The sequence below is a fragment of the Peromyscus maniculatus genome, chromosome 1 (genome assembly GCF_049852395.1).
Source record: "Peromyscus maniculatus bairdii isolate BWxNUB_F1_BW_parent chromosome 1, HU_Pman_BW_mat_3.1, whole genome shotgun sequence".
NCBI lineage: Eukaryota > Metazoa > Chordata > Mammalia > Rodentia > Cricetidae > Peromyscus > Peromyscus maniculatus.
In genome coordinates, this window is record NC_134852.1 from 162,847,275 (window position 1) to 162,864,888 (window position 17,614).

General features: G+C 50.0%; 1 protein-coding gene across 2 annotated transcripts in view; it reads left to right on the forward strand.

The window, feature by feature from the left end:
- Vwce (von Willebrand factor C and EGF domains) overlaps positions 1 to 17,614 on the forward strand; it is a 29,041-nt gene that overhangs the window by 8,078 nt on the left and 3,349 nt on the right. For both annotated transcript variants that reach the window (XM_006993843.4, XM_076559625.1), the window contains exons 7-19: positions 780 to 908; positions 2,353 to 2,774; positions 2,855 to 2,948; positions 4,422 to 4,504; positions 7,111 to 7,198; positions 9,451 to 9,536; positions 10,710 to 10,827; positions 11,756 to 11,841; positions 13,164 to 13,260; positions 14,801 to 14,883; positions 15,962 to 16,052; positions 16,131 to 16,213; positions 16,539 to 16,602. In XM_006993843.4, the coding sequence (XP_006993905.1) occupies positions 780 to 908; positions 2,353 to 2,774; positions 2,855 to 2,948; positions 4,422 to 4,504; positions 7,111 to 7,198; positions 9,451 to 9,536; positions 10,710 to 10,827; positions 11,756 to 11,841; positions 13,164 to 13,260; positions 14,801 to 14,883; positions 15,962 to 16,052; positions 16,131 to 16,213; positions 16,539 to 16,602 (1,524 nt within the window). The remainder of the gene's footprint in view (positions 1 to 779; positions 909 to 2,352; positions 2,775 to 2,854; positions 2,949 to 4,421; positions 4,505 to 7,110; positions 7,199 to 9,450; positions 9,537 to 10,709; positions 10,828 to 11,755; positions 11,842 to 13,163; positions 13,261 to 14,800; positions 14,884 to 15,961; positions 16,053 to 16,130; positions 16,214 to 16,538; positions 16,603 to 17,614) is intronic.

Consider the following 17,614-nt stretch of genomic DNA (forward strand, 5'->3'; position numbering starts at 1 on the left):
AGATCTGCAGCCTGCCGGTGATACACTTAGGCTGTTAATCAGGAAGATGGACAGGTCAGTCTGGAATCTGGGAAGACCAACATTTGGACCTTCCGGTCTTGTGGATCCTCTGCTCAGAGTACTCCCATCCCATGCTTGATGACATCACTCTGCATGAAAGACCCCAAGCTGGGCGTTCCTGGCTAGGTCTTCTTTCATTCTGCTATATTCTTATCACTGCTCTCCCAGATACACGTTAAGGACTCCTCTCTGCTCACCCATTTTCTAGGCTGCCTTTGCTCCTAGGGTAAACAAAGTACTTCATGTTTTGGATCCTTTTGTTTAGAAAGAGACTCCTGTTTTCTCAGCCTATTAGAAATTTCCAGAAAGGGATTACCATGTTTGGTTCATGGGTCAAAAGTGGGGTCCCACGAGCTTGGAAAAGACCTTGTACTAGAGGTATTTGTCTTGAGCCTGCTTTGAGCAGGATAATGAGTTTTAAGACACTGTTTACCAAAGAATGCCAGACTGCAGAAGGTATGGGTCTGAGATTTGCACCAGGGTTGAGCACTTATTTGTCCTGAGAATAAGATACACACCCACCCACTGGATACATGAAGTTTCCAAGGCTACTGCTGATAAATACCAGCCCTATTCCCAGCATTCTGAGTCACGTCTTGCCCCCTGGAGTGGGGATGGACTCTATAAGAATTCCAGGGGAACTCTGCCCGTCTCTTGAGTTCCGGATGGGAGGAGAAAGGGCTCCATGGCCAAGGTGAGGCAGTGAGGCTCTTCCACAGATGTGAACGAGTGTCGGCGACCGCATGAGAGGCGAGCCTGTCACCACGCCTGCCATAACACAGTGGGCAGCTTCCTGTGCAGTTGCAGACCCGGCTTCAGGCTTCGAGCTGACCGTGTGTCCTGTGAAGGTGAGTTCGAGATGACCGTGTGTCCTGTGAAGGTGAGTTCGAGCTGACCGTGTGTCCTGTGAAGGTGAGCACCAGGCCCCGACCCTGCCCTCTAGACCTTCGTCCTGCCTTCTCGGCACAAGACCCTACCCCATAGATCTTGTCCCTGTTCCCCTGGCTCCAGGCCACACTTTAGATCTTGGTTTGCCCTTGTGGTACCAGGCCTCACCCCTAACCACAGGCCCCACCTCTGTGCCGGACCCCTTCTTTAATCCCCCCCCTTTGTCCAGTCCTTTTGTCATTTCCAATATCCCCACTTTCTTCCTTCCTTTCTCTTTCCATTTTACATTTTTAAAGTTTATTTACAAAAAAGTTTTATGCATATGAATGTTTTGCCTGCTTATGTGTGTGTGCCTGGTGCCTGTGGAGGTCAGAAGGGGGTGTCAGATCCCCTAACACCGGAGTTACAGCAGCAAATAGGTGCTGGGAACTGAACCTGAGTCCTCTGCAAGAGCAGCTAGCGCCCTTAACCAGTGAGCCATCCCTCTAGCCTGTTTTTTTTTTTTTTTTTTTTTTTTTTTAAATAAAAAGGTTGTTTATTTTATTTTATGTGGATTATGAGTGTTTTACCTGACGGTATGTATGTGTACCATGTGCTCTAGGAGGGCCAGAAGGGGGTGTCTGAGCTCCTGGGACTGGGGTTATGGATGGTTGTGAGCCGCCATGTGGCTGCAGGAACTGAGCCTGGTCGTCTGCAAGAGAAGGCAGTGCTCTTAAGCCCTGAGAAGGCTCTCCAGCGCCAAGACGTCTCTATCCAATCCTTTCCTCTTTTCACTGCTCCCAGACATTGCACACACACGGTAAAAAGAAAGAACCGAACCGAACCCAAACAAACCAATAATGATGAAGGAAGAAAGGTGTGACACAGGCCCTCAGGGATTCTCCATCCCCCTGGCGAGGGGATGCTCATCCGTAGGGAAAATTCCCACTGAGCTTCCAAGTACATATGTGGGGGCAGGATCCTCCTCCCACAGTGGGGGCAGTCTGTTGTGACGCTGGAGAGAACCTGCCCTGACCCCTCATCCTGAGCCCGAGCCCCTGCAGGGAAGCCAGAGCTAGGTGGGAAGCAGGGCACACAGACCCCAGCCCCTAGCAACTGGGGAGACTTGTTCCCAGGATGGACCCTGGAGGTCTAGTCTTAGGAAACTTGTGTTCCCTTTGTAGCTATTAAGAAAGGGAGCGCAGGTGAATCTCGGCGCTGTTGGACCCCTTGCTGCGGGCTTGGGATCTTTTCTTGCCCATTAGTGTTTTCCCTGCCTTCTTCCCTTGTGACTGTCACCGTGGCCAGTAGTTCACAGCTGGCTACATTATGTTGATGAGGAAACTGCTGGGCCAATCTAGGACCCCAGAACCCCACTTCCTGCCCCTGCTGCCTCCCTCAGGAGACCCTGTGTTTCCATTTCAGCTTTCCCGAAGGCCGTTCTGGCTCCATCTGCCATCCTGCAGCCCCGGCAGCACCCTGCTAAGATGTCCCTGCTCCTTCCGGAGGCAGGCCGGCCTGCCTTGTCCCCAGGACACAGCCCTCCCCCAGGGGCCCCAGGATACCCCACTGGAGTCAGAACAACCCATCAGCCATCTACCACCCTGGCCCTACCCACATTCTTTCCCACACAGTTGCTATCCACCCCAGGGCCAAGTTCTTCCCTCCCGGGGACCCTCGGACCCCCCTCACTCCTCCAGGGGGAGGCAGTAGGGACCCCTTCCTTACCCAGGGGCCCGGAAGGCACAAGTCTGGGAACAGGGCTCTCTTCCTGCCGGCACCAGGGAGCCACATATGAATCGGGGAGCCGCTGGAGCCAACCTGGCTGTTCTCAGTGCTTGTGCCAGGTAGGTGTGAAGTCCCCCGGGCTGCCCTGGTGGAGTGTCTGGGGTCTGACTGTGACTGCAACTCCAGCTTGTGTGTCCAGGATGGAGAGGTGACCTGTGGAAAAGTGAGATGCAACACCACCTGTTCCCATCCGATCCCCCCCAGAGATGGGGGATGCTGCCCCTCTTGCACTGGTAAGAGCTGATGGGGAGGGACCCAGCCCTGCTCTTTCTCTCCCTAGCCTCTTGAAGCCCAAGGGCTATTTATTATTCAACTTTCCGCACAATCGGATCTTGGAGTCACCTGGGAGGCCGATTCTGATTGGAGGTTCAGGGGTGGGTCTGAGAACAGACAAACTAGTGATCTGGAATCTCACTTTGAAAACAGCGTGTCTCAAAGGAGAAACATTAATCAGGCCACCCTTCTTGGCCTGCCCTCCCTCCCTCCTTCCCTCCTTCCCTCCCTCCCTCCTTCCCTCCTTCCCTCCCTCCCTCCTTCCCTTCCTCCTTGGTTCATTCCTTCCTTCCTTCCATGAGTCCACATCCATTCTGTTGCCCCTTCCCCTGTCCCACCTGCCCTTGGATTGCTGGAGGACAGTCATTTCGCCTTCCTCCCAGGCCCAGGCTGGGGCTGGGGCTTAGTGCTCGCCTAGTATGTGTAAGGTAGGTCCTGATTCAATCTGCATCACCATAAAAACAATCCCCCGCCCCAGAGTTTGGCAAAGAAGTGCCTGTATTGGTTCTTATAGGGCCCTGGTGGAAAGAACTGAGTTCTCTTTATAACCAAGATTGTGGATCATTTCAGGTCTCTTGCTGGGTACATAGTGATATTTACATTTTGTTTTTCTGTTTGTTTTTGTTTTTCGAGACAGGGTTTCTCTGTGTAGCTTTAGCTGTCCTGGAACTCACTCTGTAGACCAGGCTGGCCTCGAATTCAGAGATCCACCTGCCTCTGCCTCCCAAGTGTTGGGATTAAAGGTGTGCACCACCACTGCCTGGCGATATTTCCATTTTATGGTAAAAATAGCTGAGTTGCAGAGAGGCAAGGTGGCATAGGCAAGACCGCTTGGGGAAATGGAGCTAGAATTCCCCATTTGGAACCTAAGCTGTCCTGTGTGATGGGAATAAAACGATGCTTTCTCAAGACACGCTTGAATGAACACTCTCAGAGCCGCTTGATCTTGCATGTCACTCCTGTATTGTTTCCCAGAGGTCCTAGGACCACTTAGTTCAAGGAACCTATGTCTGCCATTGCTGGGGTGGTGAGAGGGGGTTCCAGAAGTATTATTGAAAGGATAATTGGCACTGATGGTGGCGTGGAAAGGTCACGGTCATGACCCAGTATCAGTATTCAGAGCTTTATTAGGAGGAAGGGGGGGCGGGGGACCAGGCCTGGTGAGAGAGAAAGATGGTGGGGTGGGGGAAGAGGGGAGCAGAGCAGAGCAAGCAGGGAGCGGAGAGCAGAGAAAGAGCGTGGGGTCTGCAGCCGGCTTTTTAAGGCACATTCGTAGTCGACAGTGTACACTGATGATGGAAGACGCAAGACCGCGACCTGTGCATGTGCGGGAGTGAGGGCAGGATCCTAACAATGACTCCTGGAAAAGTGGAGACCTCGGGTTTCCTCCTCTTGGAGGAGGCTGATGTCCCCATCTCGTTTGTCTTTCTAAGGCTGCTTTCACAGTGGTGCCATCCGGGAAGAAGGGGAAGTGTTTTCACCTCCGGAGGAGAACTGCACTGTGTGTGTCTGCCTGGTGAGCAACCTGAGATCCCCACCGGCTGTCTTCTCAGCCTTTGGGTGTTGTCAAGGAGGGGTGCAGACTGGATGTTGAAGGGAGCTTGCTTCAGGGCTTTGGGTCTAAACAGCTTGAGAGGGTCAGAGAAGCATCCATCTGGCCAATGGACTTGGGAGGCTGTGTGTGCTGTGCGTGAGAGAGCCAGGGCAGAACAGGGTCCACCTGTTTGGGAAGGGAAAGGATGGAACTGTCTCAGGAACTTCACCAGGGAAGTTTTCTCCAGGCAAAATATTTATTACCACAACAAAGGTGTCCATGTGGGGGAGAGCAGCCTCACTAAGCTCCCTGGCCTTCTTAAGAGTATTTCTGCTTCTAGCAAGTTCACTCCTCAAAGAGTAATCATAAGCATTTACTGTGCCAGATGCTGCTTGTATGCATTTGATTTTGAACACCCACTGTATGTCAGGCACAGGCTTGGTGCCCTTCCTCTGTTCCCTAACCAGAGGCTCCCAGCAAGTGCAGGGTGGGCAATACTGTCCCTGATCTACAGATTCAGAGATGGAGGCTGGGAGCTGGTGGAGCTGAGGTTTGAACTGAGGTCTGTTATAGGCTTTGAATACCAATCCTTGCTGCCACCCTCTGTCCATCTTTAAACATGGCCGGCCACAATGGTGGATAGGGTGGTGTATGATCAGGGACACACAGAATGCCGGTAGCATTCATCCAGCTCTTCCTGTGTGCTAAGCATGCAGAGACTAGGAACTTGTGTGCATTCTCCCATTTTTATGTAGTGAGGCCCATGGTAGAAGCTCCTGGAGATGTGATATCCTTTGCCTAAAATCTTGTTCATGGAGGCATATGTTACAGGCTTTCTTTGGGACCACCAACCAGCTCCCAAATCATGACACGGAGACTTATTAGTTATGAAAGCTCGGCCTTACCTTAGGTTCGTTTCTTGCTAGCTCTGATAATTTAAATTAACCTGTTTCTTTTCGTCTATGTTTTGCCTTGGGACTTTTACCTTTTTTTCATTCTGTATGCTTTACTCCATTCTCCCTCAGCCCAAATTCCTCCTCCTGTTCCCCCTGCCTGCCTTCCCTGTCTGTCTCTCTTCTGCCTAGCTATTGGCCATTCTGCTTTTTGATTAGACCAATCTAATAAATGTGCCTTACCTAGGCAGGCAAGGTACAACAGCAACGTATCTTTACATAGTTAAATGCAGTATAAACAAATGTAACACATCTTTGCCTAGTTAAAGTAATATTCCACAACATAAACAAATGTAACACATCTTTACATAGTCAAATTAATATTCTGCAACAGACATAGACACTGGAACTCAGGTCTAGATGACCCTAATGTTGGAGAGTTTTTTTTTAAATTTTAACTTCAAAATTGTTTTTAAAGATGTATTTTGTGTCGGGTATGGTGGCATGTCTTTAATCCTAGTACTTAAGAGGCAGAGGCAGACAGATCTCTGTGATTTTGAGGCCAGCATGATCTACATATTGAGTTCCAAGACAGGACAGCTTGGGCTGTGAGATTCTCTCTCAAATAAAAGTACTTTATTATTTTGACTTTTTTTTTTTTTTTTTTTTTTTTTTGGTTTTTCGAGACAGGGTTTCTCTGTGTAGCTTTGCGCCTTTCCTGGAGCTCACTTGGTAGCCCAGGCTGGCCTCGAACTCACAGAGATCCGCCTGCCTCCGCCTCCCGAGTGCTGGGATTAAAGGCGTGCACCACCAACGCCCAGCTATTTTGACTTTTAAATTATTTATTAAAAAATTATTTATGGGCTGGAGAGATGGCTCAGTGGTTAAGAGCACCAGCTGCTCTTTCAGAAGACCTAGATTTGATTTCCAGCACCCACATGACAGCTCACAACTGTCTGTAACTCCAGTTCCAGAGGATCTGGCACCTGGCAGAGACATACGTGCAGGCTAAAAAAAAAAAAAAGATTTATTTATGTATTTTCCTGTGTATGAGTGTTTTGGTTACATATGTGTCTATGCCTGGTGCCCTTGGTGCCTGGTGTCCTTGGAGGCTAGAAGAGAGGGTGTCAGATCCCCTGGGACTGGAGTTACAGATGGTTGTGAGATACCCTGGGGGTTCTGGGAACTGAACCTGGTTCTTCTGCAGGAGCAAGAAGTGCTCTCAGCCACTGAGCCATTTCCCCAACCCCATGATTATTGTGTATGTGAGCAGGGGTGTTCAGAGACCAGAATAAGGTATCGGATCTCTTGCAGCTAGAGTTAAGGGCTATTGTGAGCTGCCTGATGTGAGTTCTGGGAAACAAACGCCTGTTCCTTTGAAGAGTAGAAAGTGTAAGTGTTTTTAACCACAGAGCCATCTCTCCAGCTCCTAACTTGAAATTATCTATCTATTTGTCTATCTATCTATCTATCTATCTATCTATCTATCTATCTATCTATCTATCTATCTATCTTTTATAAAAAAGAAAAGTCTCAAGTAGCCCTTGATGGCCTGAAACTTGTGATGTAGACCAGGCTAGCCTCAAACTCAGGGAGATCTGCCTGCTTTTGCCTCCCAGGTGCTGGGATTAAAGGTGTGGTTGACAGAGAACCTGGCCCTACCCTTGTCCCCACTACCATCCTTTGCCTCCTCAGGCTGGAAACGTGTCTTGTATCTCCCCGGAGTGTCCCCCTGGTCCCTGCAAGACTCCCCCACAGTCAGATTGCTGTACTTGTGTCCCAGGTAGGTGACTCTTGGAAATTTTTTGTTGTTTGAGGTGTGGGGGAGCAAGTGCCTTTGGAGTTTGTACTGGGCTAGGAGAGGGGAGACCTACTCCTGCTTTAAAAGGGCGGGTCAAATGATGTAACTCAATAACCCATTTTGAATGACTGTCTCCTGTGTGATGTTCACCTTGGCCAGACTATGCTCATGGCTTGGCCTTCTCCTGTCCCTTCCTTTAGGACACATCTTGAGTGTAGGCAGAAGGGGCTATGAGCTCATTCTTGGCAGGGATCTGCCCCTGGGTATAGAGGAATCTCTTTAAACCTACTGTGATATAAGAACATGGTTTCCTATGACTTAGACAACCCAGGCCTTTCAGGTAACCAAGGCAAGCAGGCCCTATGCAGATAAGGCTGCTGCAGGGAGAAGCACCCAGACCAGTCCCTCACTTGTAGTAGTGCCTACCCGCATCCCACAGTTGCTCACTAACTAAGCCTGCCATCTTGTGGGGTGGGACATCCCCCTCTCCTGAGAATGGACACCTCTCTTGTCTAGCAGAACCCTAGTCTCTCTTGGTCCCCACTGCACAGGGGCTGCCTGTTTGCCTGTGACATTCATAAGTCCCCTAAAAAAGCTCTCACTTGAAGGACAACTTGTCTGAACATGCCCCCCAAAGGCCAGCCTGTCTTAACATATCCCCCCCAGCTCCCATATACTTTATTCACTTCCTTCTCAGTTTCCAAGTTAAGTCTAACAATGACCTCATCAGCGAGAGGGGATGTTCCCCACCAGGATGTGTCCCGAGCTATTTGGGACACCTGCCATCTGTTGGTCTGTTGAGTCCTTGAGTTGTTACAGTGAGAGGGTACTGCTCCCTGCTCCCTTTTAGTAAAAAAGCAGATTCAGAGAGGTCAAGTCACTGTCTAGAGACACACAGCAGTTAGTGATGAGGCTGAACTTCAACTCAAATCATCCTGATTTCAGAACTGGCATTCTTTTAAAACATCATCTTGGGCCAGTGGGATGGCTTACCTGGTAAAGGTGCCTAATAACCCGGGTTTGATCCCTGGAACCCGCCTGGTAGGAGGGAATGGACCTCTGCAAGTTGACCTTTCATCTCTACATCATGCCCATCCCCCAGCTAATAAATGTAATTAAGAATTTAAATTCCTTTTTTTCCACGGTACTAGAGATTGAGCCTGGGGAGCTGTGCAAGCTAGGCGAGTGCTTTCTCACCGAGCTGCATTCCCAGCCCGTTTTATACTTCTTATTTTGAGAGGGGACCTCATTAGCTTCCCTAGATGGCCCAGGACTCCCTCTAGAACTCAGGCCTTGAGGGTTCCTCTGCTTGCCTCAGCTTCCCATGAGGCTGGAGATACAGGCTGTGCCATCAGGCCTGGCATACAGTTTTTTTCTAACTTAAGAGATTTTGTTGTTGTTAATATTTTTGTCTTGTTTTCATTTATTTTGAGACAGGGTCTCACTATGTATCCTTGGCTGTCCTGGAACTAACTATGTAGACCAGGTTGGTCTCAAACTCATAGAGCTTTGCCTGCCTCTGCTTCCCAAGTGCTGGGACTAAAGGCATGAGACACCATGTCTGACTTTGTTTTTATTTGTTGTTGTTGTTGTTTTCGAGACAGGGTTTCTCTGTGTAGTTTTGGTGCCTGTCCTGGAACTCACTCTGTAGACCAGGCTTGCCTTGAACTCACAGAGATCCGCCTGGCTCTGCCTCCTGTGTGCTGGGATTAAAGGGGTGTGCCACCGCCACCCGACTGTTTTTTTGTTTATTTGTTTTGTTTGTTTGTTTGAAGTTCTTTTTGTACAGTTAGTGTGAAAGCTGTGAGGTGGGAACTGTCAGTTCCATTGCACAGTGAAGAGCAGTAGCTTCAAGAGAGTCATAGTTTTTGCTCTAAGTCAGCTCTGCGATGTAGAGCTGGGACTTGAACCCCCAGGCAACCTGAATGAATATACTCTTTGCCAGGCTTTGGGGCTGGTGTTACCCTTGGGGAGGATCTTCAGATGTTCTTTGTCCATCTTCTGGCACAGCTCCTCCTAGTTTCTTACTGTGTAGCTGTTTGGGCTCCTGCTGCCTCTGGGGTAATGACCTGGTTTTGTAGGTTTTTAGGTGGTAACTTGTGTGTGTGGGAGGGTCTAGGATTTGGAGGCTGAGAAGCACTCTGAGTTCTGGCAAGGGGCAGCTGCCTTGTTCCTCCCTGCCCATCCATCCACTCTTCTAGCTTCTCTAGCCCGACTGCCCTTGTCTCCTGCAGGGAGATGCTATTTCCACGGCCGATGGTATACGGACGGGGCTGTGTTCAGTGGAGGTGGTGATGACTGTACTACCTGTGTCTGCCAGGTAGGCTGTGAGGTTCCTGCACCTGCTGACCCGGTGGGAGGTTCCTGCACCTGTTGACCCAGAGGAAGATGGGAAGGAAGTTGGGTGGGCAGCATAGGAATTTACCCAAGATGCTTTGCCATGGAGACAATAACCTGCTATGCATCGAAAGGAGAGACTGAGGCAGCAGTCCCTGTAGGGATCTCCCATGCCTTACAACAGTCTCTATGAAGTCAGTCTTCTTCAATCCTGTATTGGTAGAGCACTTGCTATGATCTGGGGATACACACCCTCAGCCCAGAAGAGTGCCAGCCTCCTCTGACTGGCAGCCTATAGCCTACGTGGGCATGCCAAGCCTGTAGCTTGGCACAGGATCCTCAAACCTTCTTGGGAGGAGAGAGGGACAGTGGAGACCCGAGGGGTGACTAGGACTAGTCAGGTGAGGTGCTGAGGGTGCTGTACCTTCTGGTTGGAGCAGAAGCAGGTGGGCTTTCAGGATGTGTCTTCCGGCTGGAAGCAGGCTGGGCGATGTGGTCTTTATACAGTAGTTTATCAGCTGGTGAGTGCCCCCAGGAGAAATGGGCCAGGGAAGTAGTAGAGGGCAGAGAGGATTCTGGGAAGACCTCTTCCACCCATCCCATGGGCAGCTCTGCACCGTGGATGGTGCTGCAGAGATGCCAGAGGAGGGAGCTGGGCTCTCACAGCTGTGCATCAGACATGGCTGTGCATAGGAGGCCAAGGACCCTCTCTGTCTCAGGAGGATGCCTGTGTCAGACGGGTGGGAAAGGCTCCTGGACAGCAGACCAGTCCAGTGACTGGGCTGAGCCGCTAAAGCTCGGAGTGGTGGGGTGGCATGATGAGGTTGACATCTGGGAGAGTTTCCTAGCTATGGAGCCGAGTAGATTAGAGGGGTGGGAGTGGGCGGGAGTGAAGGGCAGTAGGAGGGAGTCTCGATGGAACTAGGGTGAAGAGGGAGGATGAGAGATGGTAGAGACTCACCTAGGGCAGGGGGAACAGCGCAGGACCTTCCTTTAGCTCCCTAAAGGACTCACCCTTCTCTGCTCCTGCTTCCCTGGGCATTCACTTTTACTGGAGCGTCTGGAGGATGGCTGCTCACCAGCCTTCTCTTTAGCCCTAGGTGGCCCAGGGCTGGGGAGCCGCCCTCACTGCTGTGTGCTCTTGTCTCTCTTCCAGAACGGGGAGGTAGAGTGCTCCTTTACACCGTGTCCAGAACTGGAGTGCCCTCGGGAGGAGTGGTGGCTGGGCCCAGGACAGTGCTGCTTTACCTGTTGGGAGCCTCCACCCACCACAGGTGAGGTCTGGCTGCCTGGCCCCCAACACAGGGCTCAAGTGCACAGGGGGAGGCTGAGCTTCCCTCGCTTGGACTGATGGTGTGTGTGTGTGTGTGTGTGTGTGTGTGTGTGTGTGTGTGTGTTAGTGGTATGAATACGAGTGTTTTATAAAGCGTTGTGTGTGAGATGTGACTATGGAAGCGTGTACATTTGTGTGTGTGAGTATGCTAATGAGTGAGCCTGCCTGTGTGTATCCTTAGAAGGGTGCTTTGTATGAGTGTACCTGTAAGTATGTATAGTTGGATATGCCTTTTAAGTGTTGGTGTGTGAATGGCATCTGTGTATGAATGTATCTGCGTTTTATATGATATACCTGTGAATGCTCATCTGTGTGTGTTTGTACCAGTTCTCCGCGATGTGTGTGTAATTTGATGTATATATTTTTTGTGCCAGTGAACGTCTGTGTTTGATTGTGTAAGTGTGTGTGACCCTGTTGTCTCTGAGGGTGTCTGTTTGTGAGTGTGCCAGTATGTATGATGTATGAGTGTATCCATTTGCATATATGCAAATATACATTTGTATTTTGTGTGTGTCTGTGGGTTGTGTTTTGTCAGTATAAGTTTGTGGGTCCCTAAGTATGTGGCTGAGGATAGGCCATCTTGTTGGGAATGTATGTGTTTGTCTGTCTGATATGTTTATGTAAAAGTTTGCATATCTATTAAGCAAACGTTTGTGTATATGGTTTGTGTGGTGTGTATGTCTGTGAGCATGGGATTTCATCTTTAAAAGGGTGGTACTGTAGTTCTGGGGAGCATTCCTGCCTACTGTGTTTTGTCTTTTGTCTGTTTGTTTTGGGGGTGTTGTGGGTCCATTGAGTATGCCTTACGACTGAGCGCCATCGCTGGCGCTCTGCCAAGTGTCTTTTCCCTTTGGTACCCCTCCTGCCAGGCTGCTCTCTAGATGACAACGGGGTTGAGTTTCCAATTGGACAGATCTGGTCGCCGGGTGATCCCTGTGAGTTATGCATCTGCCAGGTGAATGACAACCTGCTCGCCTTCAGCTGCTTTACCAGGCTGTCCCTCTGCCTCCCCGACAGAGGCAGGGCCACTGCCAGCCTGGCCTTAGACTCCCTCCTGGGCAGGTTGGAACCCACTTGTTCTGCTTTCAGTGGATGGTTGAGGGCAGTAGAGCTTGGCGGCTGCCTTAGATGCTGTGGGTGACCCTGCTTGGGCAGGGAGCTGCTGCTGTGAGGGTCTGCCTCGGGGGCCTCAGGGGCCTCAGAGAGGATGGCTGGGGTACCATTTTTGTGTCAGGATGTTTTATCTTGACCTGCACCCTGTCATAGCTAAGTAAGAGTGTGCATTTGAAAGTCAAACATGGCTGTTTATTAAGAAACTGCACAAGGCTTCCCTTTCCATTCTGAGTGCTTTGGGTTCCTGGGGGCTTTATTCCTCTAAATAAAGCAGGGCGGGGGTGGGGTATCATTAGGGAGCCCCTGTCAGTCCTGCAGGGTCTCCAGGCCCCACATCTTAATTTCCAGATGACTGTTTAGGATGCTTCATAACATGCCAGCTTGAGCGTGTTTGCTGGAGTGAGAAGGAAGAGTAAAAGCCGCTTTCTGCTGAGGCTCTCCTTCATGACTGCTCCTGGCACTCATTTTACGAGAGAGTAAAATAAGAGGCCATAAATGTTCAAATTCTTTTTTTTTTTTTTTTTTTTTTTTTGGTTTTTCGAGACAGGGTTTCTCTGTGTAGCTTTGCGCCTTTCCTGGAACTCACTTGGTAGCCCAGGCTGGCCTCGAACTCACAGAGATCCGCCTGGCTCTGCCTCCCGAGTGCTGGGATTAAAGGCGTGCGCCACCACCGCCCGGATAAATGTTCAAATTCTTAAGAGGAGAGGGGAGAAAGAGAGAAAGGGAAGAATCCTCGTATGGCATTTTGGTCTTCTGAAATAGGCATTTCCGGTGGAATAGTTTTCTATAAAAATAAGATTTTATTGTTCTCTATAGGTTTGGGGTGAGCCAGGCTTCCAGGGAAATGCTGAGAAGAATGTGGAGGGGGTGATGGTATGGCGTCAGCTGCTGCTGAGGGATAGGATAGGAAGCAGAGGGGACAGAATCCCAGCTCTGACTTCCCTCTCTTGAGATAGGCAAAACCTTCTTGAAGATTCGATCACCTGTGCTAAGCAGCTGGTCCTCATTGGCATGGGGGAAGGGTGGGGAGGACCCACCATTCCCCAGCCTCATCCTGGCATCCTTGGGGGCAAGCCACAGACAGTGGGCGGCATTGTCTTGTCTTTGGTGTGGGGAAGCAGGCCCTGCTGTCTCAAGCCTTGGTGAAGTTCCTTCTTCCTTCAGGCAAACGGCTCTGTGAGCTGCCACAGGACAGACTGCGTGGACTCGTGCCCTCACCCCATCCGGATTCCTGGACAGTGCTGTCCTGACTGTTCAGCAGGTAACCCTGGCGAGGCCCTACCTCACCCTCGACAGCAATTCTCAGGGCTCCTGGAGGCCCTGCTGGCCTTGCCTCAGGCCCCTCCTCACTGAGCACCATGGGAACCTCAGCTCTCTCCCTCTCCTGGCACCCTGCTCGGCACCCACAGCTCAGAGAAGCGAAGTGGCCGAAGGCCAGGCTTCAATGCTGGACCCACGTATGCAAATTCCCAGCTTACAGTCCTCATGGGCTGGCATAGGAACCAGACCTGGAAAACTGGGCCAGTGAGAAAAAACACCAACAAGGCTAGATTCCACAGAAATTTTGACCTTTTCCACTATTTCAAAATTAAATTTGTCATAGAAAAGCTATAAAGCAAGGCTACATTTAAAAAGGCCCATGTACCACTGTCGTCCCTGTGGTTATGTATTTCTAGTCCCTGTTTGTGATGTGCGCACCTTTTGAGAGATGTGTGTGTGGTATACGTGTTTTGTTCTTTAAAAAAAAAAAAAAAATCTCCCCCTAAGGGCTGGGCTTGTTCGCACATGCCTCGAGCCCCAGTACTTGGGAGAGAGGCAGGAGGATGAAGCCTGGGCCAGATAGCAAGAGTCAGTCTCAAACAACAAGATAAAATGAGCCATGCTCTGTTGGAGAGTACAGTTCAGTGGGAAAGGGCTTGCCTAGAGTACAGGAGACTCTGGGCTCCAAACCTGCACTCCAAGTACAGACAAACAAACAACAACAAAACCAATGAAAGAAAAATGAAAATATTTTCTTACTGTTTCACCTGCTTTTATTACACATATATATGCAATTATATATATTGTATTTATATATTAAATATATGTACTTGTATTTATATAATCTATTATATTGTAATAATATATAATTGTATATTACACATAAATATATATAATTAAACACACACACACACACACACACACACACACATATATATTACACTTTTTTTCTTTTGAGTCAGGTCTCACTATGTAACCTAACTTGACCTAGAATTTGCTTTTTAGCCCAGGCTGTTCTGGAATTCCCTGTTCCTGCCTCAGCTCCTGACTATTGGAATTCACAGGCTTGTGCTACCATGTGCTTTAGTACTTACCAGTATGTGAACAATTTCATCCAAGTGGCCTCATGCACTTGGAGTCTTTGGAGACATCAGGAATGGGGGATATGGGAGGACTGGTTTGGAGAGGTGGGATTTTTGTCAGTTTACTCTGGAGAGGGACAGAAACCTTGTGTGTCTCCAGCACCACCTTGAGTCTCATGAGTTATCTGCCTGTCCCACCCCAAGTTCCTCAGTGACACCCCGCCCCTGTTATGAAGACATTGAAGCAAGATTCTGTAATGTCCTCCTTACCTAATCCAGACATAGTAAGCAGCCAGGACCCATTCCAAGGATGCTTATTGCTTGCCTAACCTCTGGGGAGGTACAGGGCCTGACCCTTGCTATTCAGATAAACTTCCAACCTTTGCCCTGGCCAGGCACCTGGCCACTCACTGCTCCTCACCCTTCTGGCTGCTGCTCACCACGTGCTCTGTTTGGCAGGCTGCACCTACACAGGTAGAATCTTCTACAACAACGAGACCTTCCCATCAGTGCTGGACCCCTGTCTGAGCTGCATCTGTCTGGTATGCACCACCTATTCGGATCCCGACCCCCAGTATCAGCTCCTGAACCCCAGAGAAGGCTCACTGTTGGTCCTGGTGAAAGCCGTCTTCCCACAGCCTGTCTAGCATGATTCTTTAGCTGGGGTCAGGGAATCATTTAAAAACTCTGGCTGGTCCAGTATTCTTGCTTTCTGGGTTGCCAAACTCAGTGAATCTCATCATTTCTGCATGAGAGACCCAGACTTCAGAGACCAAGTCATTTGCTCATGAGTTCATGACTGGTCGAAGGGCCAGACACTGAACCTTAGTATTCACACTCCTGGATCACACTTACATGCCAGGGACACCCCAGGGCCAGGCAGCCCACTGCTCGTTCTAGAAAACCTGTTAGGTTAGTGCACGCTCAATTTTCATGTTTGGAGAATGAAGGACAAAAGTCCCATCGCTTATCATGCTGATAAGTTAATGCTTGGCTAGAGCTGCTGTGTACCGTGGCGGTGTGTCTGTTGGGTGTCAGTGAGCCTCAGAGCTGGTTATGTGTGAAAAGGTACAAGGTCAACAAATGGATTGGGAAACGCAGGGTAAACATCTCTGTGGCCTCTGAGGAACCCGCTGCCCACTGTCCCTGTACATTCTCAGCCATGTGCTTTGGGAAATGTTGCTTCTTGGTCCTTTCTCTGAGTTTCTTTGTTTTTGTTACAATGCTGCAGATGGAACTCACTTTACCACTGAGCCACAGCCCAGCTCTCCCTCGTTTTTTTTTTTTTTTTGTTTGTTAGTTTTTTGTTTGTTTGTTTGTTTTGTTTTGTTTTTGTTTTTGTTTTTTTTTTTGCTGCCCAGCTTTCCTGGATAATTCTGCATGTTTCAGTGGGTCACTATTGTCAAGTGACCTCATGGATGAAGTCAGGCCTTGTTCTTGAGAAGTTAGGAAGGACCCTAGTTGAGAAAATGTCACCCCTCAACCCCCATCCTACCATGGATGGCCAATATGGCTGCCTAGATGGGTCTGCCTTGCTGGGAGCCCTGGGCTTTCCCTAGCATTATATTAGCTGTCCTCAGTTAATGTCCTCAGGGGCCATGTGCATCCTGTGTTCTACAGCTGGGCTCGGTGGCCTGTTCACCTGTGGACTGTCCCATCACCTGTACCTACCCCTTCCACCCGGATGGCGAGTGCTGCCCTGTGTGCCATGGTGAGTGGGAAAAGCCACCCAGACCCAAGTCTCCCAGGTGACCTGCATCTCATCATCCTGTCTTCTCTGACTCTGCAGACTGTAACTTTGAAGGGAGAAAGGTAGTGAATGGTCAGGTGTTCACCTTGGATGACGAGCCCTGTACCCGGTGCATCTGCCAGGTGAGCTGGCCTGAGGGCCTGGGGCTGCCAGCCAGGCCTCCGTGCCACACACGTCCGTGCCACACATGGGGCCCCGAGCTAATCTGCCCATCCTGCTGTCCACTTTCACCTTTGCCTCTGGACACCCATCCCTCTCTGGAAGTCCAGATGAAGGTATCTTGCCATGGTTGGCATTACCTGTCATCCAGACCAGGGCCCAGGCTTTTCGACCTCTACCCAACACTTTTCTGTGTGTCCCACTACTGGTACAAGAGGCCCTGGAGAGCTCTGCCCCAGGCGAACAGGGTACTCTGGGCTTCCTCACGGTGTCTTTCTGCTTCTTCAGCTGGGAGAGGTGAGCTGTGAAAAGGTCCCTTGCCAGCCGGTCTGTACTGATCCCTCCTGCCTAGGTAAGCAGGCCCTGAGCCTAAGCTTTCCCCACCATCTCCCCCTGCAGAACTTCTCAGAGACATAGGCCTTAGAAAGGGCTGCCAAGGTGACCCGGGCTCAGACAGCATGGTTTGCTCCAGGTCACACAGTTTGGCAGGCTGCTGCTTCTGGGCTACTTACTCGGAAATACCAAATGTGTTGTATTGCCTGGCCCTCCCCCGCTTTCTTTTGCCTGTGTGTGGTGCTATGGGTCAAGTTCAGAGTCCTCTGCAGGCAAGGCTAGTGCTGTGCCTCAAGCCATCCCCAGCCTCACCCCTTTTTTGAGACAGGAGTTTTATGCTGCCCAGGCTGGCCTTAAGTTCTTGGATTTAAGGAACCTCCTGCTTCAGCCTTGTGAGTGCTGAGACTACAGCCCCGGCCAGCAAACTCGGCTAGTCCACGTGGCTCTTGATTGCACATTACAGACAGGACACAGTGCTCTCTTCTACAGCTCTGAAGTCTTGATGTGGCCCACAGCTGGCTGCTTAAGCAAGATCCCCTTATCCGTGAGACTTCAAATGGTATCTCAAGCTGTGGATGGAATTAAACCCTACATGAGAGCACTGTCAGGGAGGTCCCTAAGTGAATGACTGACTGAAGGGTAGCCCAGACGGTGTGGACACACTGGACAGAGAGGTCCCTAAGTGACTGACTGACTGACGGGTAGCACAGACAGTGTGGACACACTGGACAACGTGTAAGTCACAGCCTGGGCAAGACAGAGGGGATGCTGTAGATCATCATGCTACTCATAGGACACACGATTTAAAATATGTGAGTTGTTTGCTTCTGAAAATTTCTATTTACTGTTTAAGGACAGCAATTGATCATGATAACTGAAGTGTCAGAAAAGAAAACTTTGGATAAGGGGGAGCTGTATTCTCTTGAGCTGGTTTTCCTACCTCCTACCTTCCCAGTTCATTGAGTTCCCTCCCTCTTTCCCTCCCGGTCCCTCACTCCCTTCTTTCGTGTATACTTGTTTCTCTGGGCCTC